This window comes from Oncorhynchus mykiss, chromosome 22 (assembly GCF_013265735.2).
Source record: "Oncorhynchus mykiss isolate Arlee chromosome 22, USDA_OmykA_1.1, whole genome shotgun sequence".
NCBI classification, from domain to species: domain Eukaryota; kingdom Metazoa; phylum Chordata; class Actinopteri; order Salmoniformes; family Salmonidae; genus Oncorhynchus; species Oncorhynchus mykiss.
Genome location: NC_048586.1, coordinates 12,682,189 through 12,694,666, shown reverse-complemented (window position 1 = coordinate 12,694,666; position 12,478 = coordinate 12,682,189). Strand labels below are relative to the sequence as shown.

The window sequence follows — 12,478 nt, the reverse complement described above, 5'->3', positions numbered from 1 at the left end:
TGGATTATGGGTTTTGAATGGGTTTTCATATTTTTTAATAAAAGATACTCCTGTCTGAATTGAAACTAATACCAGGTAGAAAGTGTGTAGAAATGACAATGAACCTACTTTTTTGTTTTATAAATTATTCTCTGGAAACTATTATTCTTCAGTCACAGTATTTTCAATATTAACTCAAAAAAGGAACGTCCTCTCACTGTCAACTGCATTTATTTTCAGCGAACTTAACATGTGTAAATATTTGTATGAACATAACAAGATTCAACAACTGAGACAAACTGAACAAGTTCCACAGACCTGTGACTAACAGAAATGGAATAATGTGTCCCTGAACAAAGGGGGGGTGAAAATCAAAAGTAAGAGTCAGTATCTGGTGTGGCCAACAGCTGCATTAAGTACTACAGTGCATCTCCTCATGGACTGCACCAGATTTGCCAGTTCTTGCTGTGAGATGTTACCCACTCTTCCACCAAGGCACCTGCAAGTTCCCAGACATTTCTGGGGGGAATGGTCTTAGCCCTCACCCTCCGATCCAACATGTCCCAGACGTGCTCAATGGGATTGAGATCCGGGCTCTTTGCTGGCCAAGGCAGAACACTGACCTTCCTGTCTTGCAGGAAATCATGCACAGAACGAGCAGTATGGCTGGTGGCATTGTCATGCTGGAGGGTCATGTCAGGATGAGCCTGCAGGAAGGGTACCACATGAGGGAGGGGGATGTCTTCCCTGTAACGCACAGCTTTGAGATTGCCTGCAATCTATAAGTAGTGCCTTTTAGCACATGTTGTGGTTTCAAATAAGTGAGTTGCCAAAATTCTTCATCAAGAATATGAGTAATATGGAATTATTGACAATGAAAAGGTGTGATTGTTGTTCCCTTATCTAATATAATTGCTAAATTTATTGTCTATAGCATTAAAAATTGTTTTCCAGATTGCATTTTGCCCAAACGCGACTGAGATAACATGGTTCAATTTGGGTCCCAAGGCAAAACCAGTTGAGAACCACTACATTACACTGCACCAACACCCTCACCCACTGCTACATTCGTATAGGAACTCTGTCTGTTTGGTCAAGTATACAGTACATGAATCCAGGGCATTGTGGAGAGCTCTATAAGAAGTGTCAGGGCATGCATTCTTTGCTCGCTACCTGCTAGACTTTGTCTGAGACATACTGAATCTATCTGCAATCTGACATTTACAGTGCAGTCGGAAAGTATTCAGACCTCTTGACTTTTCCCACATTTTGTTATGTTACAGCCTTATTCTAAAATGGATTCTATCTTTTTTTTTCTCATTAATCAACACACAGTTCCCCATAATGGCAAAACAAAAACAGTTTTTTTGAAATTTTTGCAAATGTATTACAAATACAAAACTGATATCACAGTTACATAAGTATTCAGACCCTTTACTCAGCACCTTTGGCATCGAGTACAGCTTTTAAGTCTTCTTTGGTATGAAGCTACAAGCTTGGCACAGCTGTATTTGGAGAGTTTCTCCCATTCTTCTCTGCAGACCCTCTCTAGCTCTGTCAGGTTGGATGGGGAACATCGCTGCTAGATATTTTCAGGTCTCTCCAGAGATGTTCGATAGAGTTTAAGTCCGGGCTCTGGCTGGGCCTCTCAAGGACATCAAGACTTATCCCGAAGCCACTCGTGCGTTGTCTTGGCTGTGTGCTTAGTGTCGTTGTCCTTTGGGGCGAAGGTTCACCTTCCAAGTCTGAGGACCTGAGCGATCTGGAGCAGGTTTTCATCAAGGATCTCTCTGTACTTTGCTCCGTTCATCTTTGCCTCGATCCTGACTAGTCTCCTTGTCCCTGCTGCTAAAAAACATTCCCACAGCATGATGCTGCCACCACCATGCTTCACCGTAAGGATGGTGCCTGGTTTCTTCCTGACGTAACGCTTGGCATTGTGACCAAAGAGTTCAATCTTGGCTTCATCAGACCAGAGAATTTTGTTTCTCATGGTCTGAGAGTCTAGGTGCCTTTTGGCAAGCTCCAAGTGGGCTGGCATGTGCATTTTACTGAGTGTCGTCTTCTGTCTGGCCCCTCTACTATAGAGGCCTGATAGGTGGAATGCTGCAGAGATGTTTGTCCTTCTGGAAGGTTCTCCCATCTCCACAGAGGAACTCTGGATCTCTGTCAGTGACCATCGGATTCTTGGTCACCTCTCTGACCAAGGCCCTTCTACCCCGATTGCTCAGTTTGGCCAGGCAGCCAGCTCTAGGAAGAGTCTTAGTGGTTCCAAGCTTCTTCCATTTTTAAGAAGGATGGAGGCCACTGTGTTCTTGGGGACCTTCAATGCTACAGAAATGTTTTGGTACCCTTCCCCAGATCTGTGCCTCGACATAGTCCTGTCTCGGAGCTCTACGGACAATTTCTTCAACCTCATGGCTTGGTTTTTGCTCTGACATGCACTGTCAACTGTGTGTGCCTTCCCAATTCATGTCCAATCAATTGAATTTACCACAAGTGGACTCCAATTAAGTTGTAGAAACATCTCACGGATGATCGATGGAAACAGGATGCACTTGAGCTCAATTTCGAGTCTCATCGCATAAGGTCTGAATGCTTCTGTAAATAAAGAATCTGTTTTTGATGCAAACATTTCTAAAAACCTGTTTTTGCTTTGTCACTATGGGGTATTGTGTGTAGGTTGATTTTAAATTAAAAAAAAGATTTCTACATTTTAGAATACGTATTTATTTTATTTAACTAGGCATGTCCGTTAAGAAAAAATGATTGTTTACAATGACGGCCTACCCCGGCCAAACCCAGACGACGCTGGGCCAGTTGTGCAACGCCCTATGGGACTCGCAATCACAGCCGGATGTGATGCAGCCTGTATTCGAACCAGGTACTGCAGTGACGCGTCTTGCACTGAGATGCAGTGTCTTAGACCACATAACAAAATGTTGAAAAAGTCAAGAGGTCTCAATACTTTCCGAATGCACTGTATGTCTTGATAATCTGTGGTCAAACCAGCTCTACCTGTTAGGACAGAGGTTCCCAAACGTTTTCACTCGGGGCCCCTTTCCAGCAGTTTGGGAACCACTGTGAGAGGATACCTATGCTTTGTTTGTTGTTTTTGTTAGTATCCTGTGTCACTTATTTAGTTTGCCAGAGGGTGTGTGAAGATAATAGACCTGTCTCTCAGCTCACCTAGATGCCAAGAAGGCCGGAGATCTCTCCACTCTGTTTGACGTGGGAGGAATTGTGGGTATGTTCCCTTTTTTTAGTTTTTTCAGTGGTTGTTTGTAGTTCTGATCCTTTTGTATGACTCTTTCTACGAACCAAATAACTTTATGATCTGGATATTTGTGTACTCCTGTGTGTGTTGCCAGAGATTTGATTTGTATGCATGAATGAATGATGTCAGGACTTCCTAATTCATCATTGGAATTGAACTACCCGCAAACCACACATCTTGATTGTTGTGCTAATCTAATCTCTTTCTCTGTGTGTAGGGGGAATATTGGCTGGGGTCATATCTGATAAGCTGGGAAAGAGAGCCACCACCTGTGCAGTGATGCTGCTGCTGGCTGCTCCTATAGTGAGTCTCTTTCCCCGTGTGGCTCCATTTCTTTCTCTCTCTTTCTCTGTTTCTGAGAATCAAACCAACTATCCTGGTGTTGCAAGAACCATGCTCTACCAACTGAGCTACAGAAGATCGCTGAGCTTCAGAGGACTGTTGACCATCTCAAGGGCTAAACATAAGCATGCATCATTAATCTTATAGGACATATTTTTTTTAATGTTTTTGTTCTGTATCTCAGCTTTATGGCTTCTCCATGATCAGCGAGTTTGGACTGGGACCGACCATAGGTAAGGATCTATTTATATTACTAAGTCCAGTTTGTGTTGCTCTTGTGAGAGGGATTGTAGACTGACTTCATGAATCACGCTCCTGGGCCCGTTGACATAATGGCTGTGCTATTCTGACTGTCAATAACGCACAGGTGAACAGAGCTATGATCAAGTGGATAATGTTGTGATGGGCCATTTTCTTCATAGGTATGCTACTGGTGTGTGGAGGACTTGTGAATGGGCCATATGCCCTAATTACAACAGCAGTGGCTGCTGATCTGGTAAGTGTGTAGTGAGTGAGTCTTTCTCACTGTTGTTTTACACTTATATAATCCTCCCTAGTAGTAGTGGGGGGGGGGGGTCTGTCTCTGACCTCATATCCCGTCCCACTCTGTTTTGACCTTTGAACCTAGGGAACACACAAGAGCCTCAAGGGCAATGCCAGAGCCCTTTCTACTGTCACGGCCATCATTGACGGCACAGGATCAGTAGGTCAGTCTCTCACCTCCATCCATACCAGTAGATCCTATGTGATAAGTTAGCTCCATGAGGGGATAGCTAATGACATGGGGTTGCTTTAGAATTTAGCATAGGTCTAGCTCTGTGACTTACAAACTGTCCTGTGATCTGTTCTTTTCAGGTGCAGCAATAGGCCCCCTTCTGGCAGGAGTGTTGTCGTCACAGGGCTGGGATCAGGTCTTTTACATGCTGATGGCAGCTGACTTCCTAGCACTGCTGGTAGGTGCTGATGCTTGTTAAAACCTGTTGGGGCAAGGAGTTCCCCTCAGTCCCCCCCCCCCCCCCCGTTGAGCTGAAAAGGTGGTGCAGGGAATTCAATATATACAGTGCCTTGCGAAAGTATTTGGCCCCCTTGAACTTTGCGACCTTTTGCCACATTTCAGGCTTCAAACATAAAGATTTGTGAAGAATCAACAACAAGTGGGACACAATCATGAAGTGGAATGACATTTATTGGATATTTCAAACTTTTTTAACAAATCAAAAACGTAAAAATTGGCCGTGCAAAATTATTCAGCCCCCTTAAGTTAATACTTTGTAGCACCACCTTTTGCTGCGATTACAGCTGTAAGTCTCTTCAGGTATGTCTCTATCAGTTTTGCACATCGAGAGACTGAAATTTTTTCCCATTCCTCCTTGCAAAACAGCTCGAGCTCAGTGAGGTTGGATGGAAAGCATTTGTGAACAGCAGTTTTCAGTTCTTTCCACAGATTCTCGATTGGATTCAGGTCTGGACTTTGACTTGGCCATTCTAACACCTGGATATGTTTATTTTTGAACCATTCCATTGTAGATTTTGCTTTATGTTTTGGATCATTGTCTTGTTGGAAGACAAATCTCCGTCCCAGTCTCAGGTCTTTTGCAGACTCCATCAGGTTTTCTTCCAGAATGGTCCTGTATTTGGCTCCATCCATCTTCCCATCAATTTTAACCATCTTTCCTGTCCCTGCTGAAGAAAATCAGGCCCAAACCATGATGCTGCCACCACCATGTTTGACAGTGGGGATGGTGTGTTCAGCTGTGTTGCTTTTACGCCAAACATAACGTTTTGCATTGTTGCCAAAAAGTTCAATTTTGGTTTCATCTGACCAGAGCACCTTCTTCCACATGTTTGGTGTGTCTCCCAGGTGGCTTGTGGCAAACTTTAAACGACACTTTTTATGGATATCTTTAAGAAATGGCTTTCTTCTTGCCACTCTTCCATAAAGGCCAGATTCGTGCAATATACGAATGATTGTTGTCCTATGGACAGAGTCTCCCACCTCAGCTGTAGATCTCTGCAGTTCATCCAGAGTGATCATGGGCCTCTTGGCTGCATCTCTGATCAGTCTTCTCCTTGTATGAGCTGAAAGTTTAGAGGGACGGCCAGGTCTTGGTAGATTTGCAGTGGTCTGATACTCCTTCCATTTCAATATTATCGCTTGCACAGTGCTCCTTGGGATGTTTAAAGCTTGGGAAATCTTTTTGTATCCAAATCCGGCTTTAAACTTCTTCACAACAGTATCTCGGACCTGCCTGGTGTGTTCCTTGTTCTTCATGATGCTCTCTGCGCTTTTAACGGACCTCTGAGACTATCACAGTGCAGGTGCATTTATACGGAGACTTGATTACACACAGGTGGATTGTATTTATCATCATTAGTCATTTAGGTCAACATTGGATCATTCAGAGATCCTCACTGAACTTCTGGAGAGAGTTTGCTGCACTGAAAGTAAAGAGGCTGAATAATTTTGCACGCCCAATTTTTCAGTTTTTGATTTGTTAAGAAAGTTTGAAATATCCAATAAATGTCGTTCCACTTCATGATTGTGTCCCACTTGTTGTTGATTCTTCACAAAAAAATACAGTTTTATATCTTTATGTTTGAAGCCTGAAATGTGGCAAAAGGTCGCAAAGTTCAAGGGGGCCGAATACTTTCGCAAGGCACTGTGTATATATATATATATATATATATATATATATATATATATATATATATAACTTTCACACAAGTCCAATACCTCAAATGAAAGATAAACATCTTGTTCATCTACCCATCATGTCAGATTTTTAAAATGTTTTACAGCGAAAACACACAAAACCAAACCAAAGAAAAAACGCAGCCATTTTTTCCAGCCAAAGATAAAATCACAAAAGCAGGATTATAAATAAAATGAATTACTAACCTCTTGAAAATCTTCATCAGATGACAGTCATATGACATGTTACACAGTACATTTATGTTTTGTTCGATAATATGCATTTTTATATCCACAAATCTTGGTTTACATTGATGCCATGTTCAGAAATTCCTCCAAAATATCCGGAGAAATTATAGAAAGCTACGCCAGATAACAGAAATACTCATCATAAACTTTGACTAAAGATACATGTTCTACATATAATTAAAGATACACTGGTTCTTAATGCAACCGCTGTGTCAGATTTTTTTTAAACGTTACGGAAAAAGCCTAACATCGCAATAATCTGAGACGGCGCTCAGACGTAACCGCCATGTTGGAGTCAACAGAAATACGAAATTACAACATAAATATTCCCTTACCTTTGATCTTTCATCAGAATGCAGTGCAAGGAGTCCTAGTTCCACAATAAATTGTTGTTTTGTTCCATAATGTCCAATACTAGTGTCCAAGTAGCTGCATTTGCTATCACTTTCAGCTCACGTGCCCAAAAACTGACTGCTGGTCCAAGATAACTTGCACGAAAACTTCCAAAATATATATTCCAGGTCGACTAAACTGGTCAAACTAAGTAGAGAATCAATCTTCAGGATGTTATTATCATATATATCCAATAACGTTCCAACCGGATCATACGTTTTCATCTGGGGCCGAATGGAACAGCCGTAGCACCCACAGAGAAATGCGCCACAGCAAAATGGCATTCAGTCGGGACACTGACTATTTTCCCTCCCATTAGGTCAAAGTTCACAGCAAATGCTCCATTACACTTTCTACTGCATGAGGACATCTAGAGGAAGGCGTAGGAAGTACTTCCAGATCCATATCTTGTTGGGAAAGGAGGGGGCGATGACGTCAAAGTTGCCCCAACTTTCAGAATTTATTTTCTTGTTTGGAAGATTGCCTGCCCTATGAGTTCTGTTATACTCACAGACATAATTCAAACAGTTTTAGAAACTTCAGAGTGTTTTCTATCCAATAGTAATAATAATATGCATATATTAGCAATCTAGGACAGAGTTTGATGCAGTTCACTATGGGCACGCAATTCATCCAAAGTGAAAATACTGCCCCCTATCCTCTTAATGTTTGTCTTATGTGGATCTTATAGAATGTGGCTTTGTGTGTGGATGTGTTTCCTCTGTAGCTGTTGCTGCGGCTGGTGATGAAGGAGCTGACCTCTGGTAACGTGGTTAAACCTCGTTCTGGCAGCACCACTGTAGAGTAAGTGACTTGTTTATATTCTACTTGTTGTAGTATGGCGGTATCGAGTGGTATCTAGGCTTTGTTATAGTAACTGATGCCATTGATCATGTTCTATGATCTATGTTAATGACTTGTATTTCATTTTTCATTGTCTTCTTTTATGTTGTTTGCTGATGACACCATCTTTTTCTCTGATAAAGACCGTCAGAAACGCATCACTAAATTAACTCCAAATAAATTGTGAAAGGTATTGGTGTCATCAGATGAATACAACCTCTTTTCCCCCCAAAAAAACAATTTGGAATCTGTACTACACCTTACTCTATCCATTTATCTCATATTGCAATATATGCTGGGTCAGTACTCATAAAAGCAACCCCAATAACTTCTTCATTCTCCAAAAACATTTTGTGAGGAAGCGCAACTCAGACTGTCGTGCCAGTTCCTCTCCATTCTTTCATCGCCTTGAAATCCTCAAAATGTATATCAACCAAATCTGTTTCTATAACAAATGAATCTACACCCTGTTTCTTTTCAAATGCTATTCAAATTCAATACTGGGGTTCATTATTCTACAAGAACTGCCACTGATCTCCACATCCCTCCTTCCATACAAGATTAGGTGAATATTCCATCACTTAAAGGTTGTTCTTTATGGGAACAGTCTCCTGGACCACCTTAAGCACTGCAACAGCTTCAACTCTTTCAAATATAAATAGAATGCTTGGCTGCTGTTTGACAAATAAAATGGATTACTCTTTTGTCCATAATCATCTCATCATGTAGGCTATACTTGCACTGTAGCCTAACTGTGAGCTGTTGGCTAGAGCACACGTGCCAATAGCAGTGGGCACACTCACTATATAACATAGCATTTTTTTGTGGGAGAAAAAAAAAGAGTTGAAAATGCATTGGAAACCCATTTTAACTTGTTTTTTTTATTTTTATTCGGTACGTCAGAATTTAACCACAAAATGCATTTATATGTGCACTAGGTCATCACGCACAGCCTTTTTATCAATTTGATGGAAACACATCTCTGGTGGGAAACTGCACATTGTTTTTATGCAGATTTTTGTTTAGGGATCAAAGTCTGTTTTTCTGTTTCCGTCTTGTAGGATGAAGGAGCACTAAGCACTTTGCACTAACTCCAGACCGAGAAGTGAAAAGACTGTGGCCCTCGCTCAGCACAGACACACTGCATCCTATACCACTACCCTGGACCGGACCTTTTAACTGAGATGACCTGAACCCACCCTGCCTGTGGTCACCTCTCAACCTTAACCCAATCCCTATAAACCAGGGCCCAGTTATCTGGATTTTAAGTCAATGATTTGTCTGTTCAATGAATATGCCTTTAATACTATCTGATAGTTTTTGAAACACTGAGCCCAAGACAATAGACAATGTTCACAAAGAGACATAGACAGGCAACACTTCTTTCTAAAGGTCTGTTGTCACTGCGAGCTTGGCTGTATCGCCGTCGATTCAGCAGTAGCTGACATGAACTAGTGTGTAGCAGCACCTATTGGAACCGAATGAAAGTCAATGAAGATGGAAGTAGCGGAGTAGAATAAGCAACCAACCAAGCCATCCAGTCCCTCTGAGCACATACCACTTTTTATTTAGATTTTTTTATATACATCTAGAGCATATTGGGCCCACTTCAGCCTTATGTAACCAAAGATTGTGGGGAAATGCACAGTAATTTATATGGAGAAAAAAAAAAAACATTCTGGTGGTCTATGTATTTTCTCTGTTTAGGAAGTATATGAAGGTACTGATATTTTGTGTTCCTATATGATCAGCAAATTATGGTACAGTTTGTTATGTTTTGGGACTTGAATGCTATGAATGTAACATTTTGTGTTTGAGTATGGAATTCTGCATATCAACTCCCGAGGAGGATCAACCATTTCTCAAATCAGTTATTTATGCAGTGCAATGTTAAACTGTGATAGTAAAAATAACAATGTGTAGAAAACACCAAATGCCATCATCCCAAACCTTAAAATGCTCACATTCATTCTGCCTTTGTGAACATTTTAAAGACGTTCCTGTGACTAATGCTTCCTACCTCCGAGTTTAAAGTGCCAAATGAGTGAAGAAAGGTAGCCTATGTACCTTCATGAAAAAGTAATCTATATTCTTATGAACTTTCATTCTGGCAGATGTGGTTAATTCCAATTCACCGGCCGTATTTAACTGAATTGAAATGGAAGGGACCCCATCCAGTAACGTGTCATTGTTCTTTGTGGCGATAGAGTATTTCTTGGTGGAAGCTGAATCATTATCGCAGTGCTTAAATGGTAGTACTTGAAATACTGTGTACCTTTTTTTTTGGTGTTTGTTCATTGGTCAGGCACTTGCTTTGTTCAGTTACTTGTCTGATTCTTACCTGACTCATAAGTACACGGTCTTGGTGACAATTGTCCATTTCTGAAGATATCTTGGTAGATAAATAAAAAGCGAGTGGCTGTGTTGCTGAATTCTCTGGAAGCTTCTTCACAAAAGATCTGTCTTGGTTTCTAAGCATAATGTTGAATTGTTTTGTTCACCAGGCTAAGTGTGTTCCAGTTAGGCTGAGTGGTCTCAAGTCTCCCAGCTGGAGGTGGCAGGTGGCAAACAAAATGTACACTTCTGAAAGCTAGTCCTCCACTCAGTGACACAGGCAGGCACACACAGGCAATCTCTCTTTGTTTCTGAAAAGTACTGCAGGCCAAATCAAATATGAATTATTATTCTCTGAAACTGTCTTTTTAAAAAAATGAACAATCAGTTATTGGGACTGGTAGGTTCTCATAATAAACCAAAACGTAATTATACCGGATTATACACTACAGTCAATGACGGGTTTTATTGAAAGTATTAGTATGTTTTGATTGCCCATGACTTCTCTCCCACGCATAGCATCACAAAACCCCTGAGCTGACTCGAGCCTACAGGCTTGATTTAATATGTCATCAGGGGAAGCGCGTGGGCGCCCATGCAAGAAACTAAATTACATGTGAAACATCTCTTTTTCACGGCGCTTGCTGGCTGCTTTTTGGTTTTCTTTCGTCGGTTCCTTTCTTCTCGTGTGCTTTGACCAAAAATACCGTTTTTAGAGACTATATAGGATTTGAATAGCCATATTATCAATAGAATATGGCCTCGTTTGTTCGTAAAAGGGAATGAACATCGCGAACAGACTGGGGGCTGTGTGGGCAGGCAAACTACCCCACTCACGCGTCCTTGAGGAGCCCCGGTAACTATGGCGATAAGAGAGAACGTACGACGATCCCTGCTCTTCAGTTTTCCCAGTGTGTGTTTGTCTGCGTGCGACTCATTTGAGAGCGGCTGAGGGAGGGGGTTTATGAGATGAGAGCTCGCTAGGTGCTCCAGAGAGAAAGAGATGTTGAAACGCTAACTTCATTTGCCCATTCAGAGAAGGACAGACGGCTCTCGGGTTTTCCAATTCGGGCACGGAACGGAGTGGTAGCCTATAGCCCGCAATCCGACTCCTCGGCAGCGGCGAGAGAGGCTTGAGGGGTGGAGAGAGATGGGATCAGCTTCTTCGGCGTACCGAGTAATCTACCTGGACGTGGATGGCAGAATTCAGAAGGTATAACTGTCAATCAACCGTTATATCATGTCAGCCTGTTTCATCATCAACCTACACCCTGCCCTGTAGGCCTAACTGGGAAGAGGTCCAATATTGCATAGGAAAGATTTGGAAGAACGGTGCAATGATAGTTATGCTGTCTATAGAATAGGAAACCCTCAATAGCATATTGTATAATATTCATATACAAATCGTGGTTAAAATGAATAGCCTAATGTAATTGATAATGCAAAAAAAATCTATTCACTTTTTGATGGATTATGCATATGCCAGACACTTGATTTACTGTTTAACGGATGCGCAGCTTCACTTTTCGCCCCCGCTTCACTTTTATTAAAATATGTATCGTTTTTTGTGTCCCTTGAGGATTTCCCAAACTGGTGAGAGAGAATCAGAGACCAAACCACCTCAGATCACGCGCTTGTTATGTTCGGGCCTCTGATTGGACACTGACGCACAAACGTTCGGGACCTGTATGTGCAGATGTTAATTTTCTTTCGCATTCCAGCATAGCTGAGGACGACGCAAATTCCTACTATTTGTGTCCAGGTTTACCGTGGTGGGACGTCCCTCGTTATAAACAATCGGTTAAATGCACGGTTAACGCATAATATTTTTACCTATTAGAAGCAATTAATACCCGAAACAACGTCATCATCGAACCAAAACGACTGGCCAGAGATCAGGGCATTCCTCAGCAAAGCTTTTCCTGGCAGCCGGATGAGGCAATCGAAGGAGGAAGCAGTGATTTGACTATATAGGCCTACTGTAAAACTTGCTCTGGAATGGATTTATGCTTTTAATTGCGCATTTTGAATATCAGTTATATTCTGTAGATGATGCTATAGTTTATGGCCGGATTGAAATGTACTTTTTCCAATGCTACATTAATTTGACAGACCTTACTTGAATGATTGTCCCTCTTTCTTCAAAGTAAAGGCCTAGTCTATGATAGGCCTATTCATTTTGTATTACTATTTTGTTGCAGGCTATAGGCTAATAGGTCATGAACACATTATAAATTAACATTTTATTTTATTACATTTATTTATTGTTATTCTTGAATTAGAAAAGCATACATATTCTACTATATAGCCTGTATCGCATTCAATTACATTTTTATCCTGTAGATATGTGTTGAATTGCACTTATTTGA

At 41.3% G+C, this 12,478-nt stretch overlaps 2 protein-coding genes across 5 annotated transcripts in view; both read left to right on the top strand.

Moving 5' to 3' along the window:
- Window positions 1-10,459, top strand: part of LOC110501413 (glucose-6-phosphate exchanger SLC37A1) — a 32,445-nt gene extending 21,986 nt beyond the window's left edge. For both annotated transcript variants that reach the window (XM_036958756.1, XM_036958755.1), the window contains exons 12-19: window positions 3,164-3,226; window positions 3,474-3,559; window positions 3,783-3,831; window positions 4,021-4,094; window positions 4,227-4,305; window positions 4,454-4,551; window positions 7,660-7,736; window positions 8,837-10,459. In XM_036958756.1, the coding sequence (XP_036814651.1) occupies window positions 3,164-3,226; window positions 3,474-3,559; window positions 3,783-3,831; window positions 4,021-4,094; window positions 4,227-4,305; window positions 4,454-4,551; window positions 7,660-7,736; window positions 8,837-8,852 (542 nt within the window). In that variant the 3' untranslated portion in view covers window positions 8,853-10,459. The remainder of the gene's footprint in view (window positions 1-3,163; window positions 3,227-3,473; window positions 3,560-3,782; window positions 3,832-4,020; window positions 4,095-4,226; window positions 4,306-4,453; window positions 4,552-7,659; window positions 7,737-8,836) is intronic.
- A 232-nt stretch (window positions 10,460-10,691) lies between these two features.
- The window catches only part of LOC110501414 (high affinity cGMP-specific 3',5'-cyclic phosphodiesterase 9A), a 35,635-nt gene continuing 33,848 nt past the window's right edge, over window positions 10,692-12,478 (top strand). Inside the window, exon 1 of one of the 3 annotated variants that reach the window (XM_036958759.1) lies at window positions 10,692-11,322. In XM_036958759.1, the coding sequence (XP_036814654.1) occupies window positions 11,260-11,322 (63 nt within the window). In that variant the 5' untranslated portion in view covers window positions 10,692-11,259. The remainder of the gene's footprint in view (window positions 11,323-12,478) is intronic. The other 2 variants (XM_036958758.1, XM_036958760.1) reach the window with 2 other exon arrangements.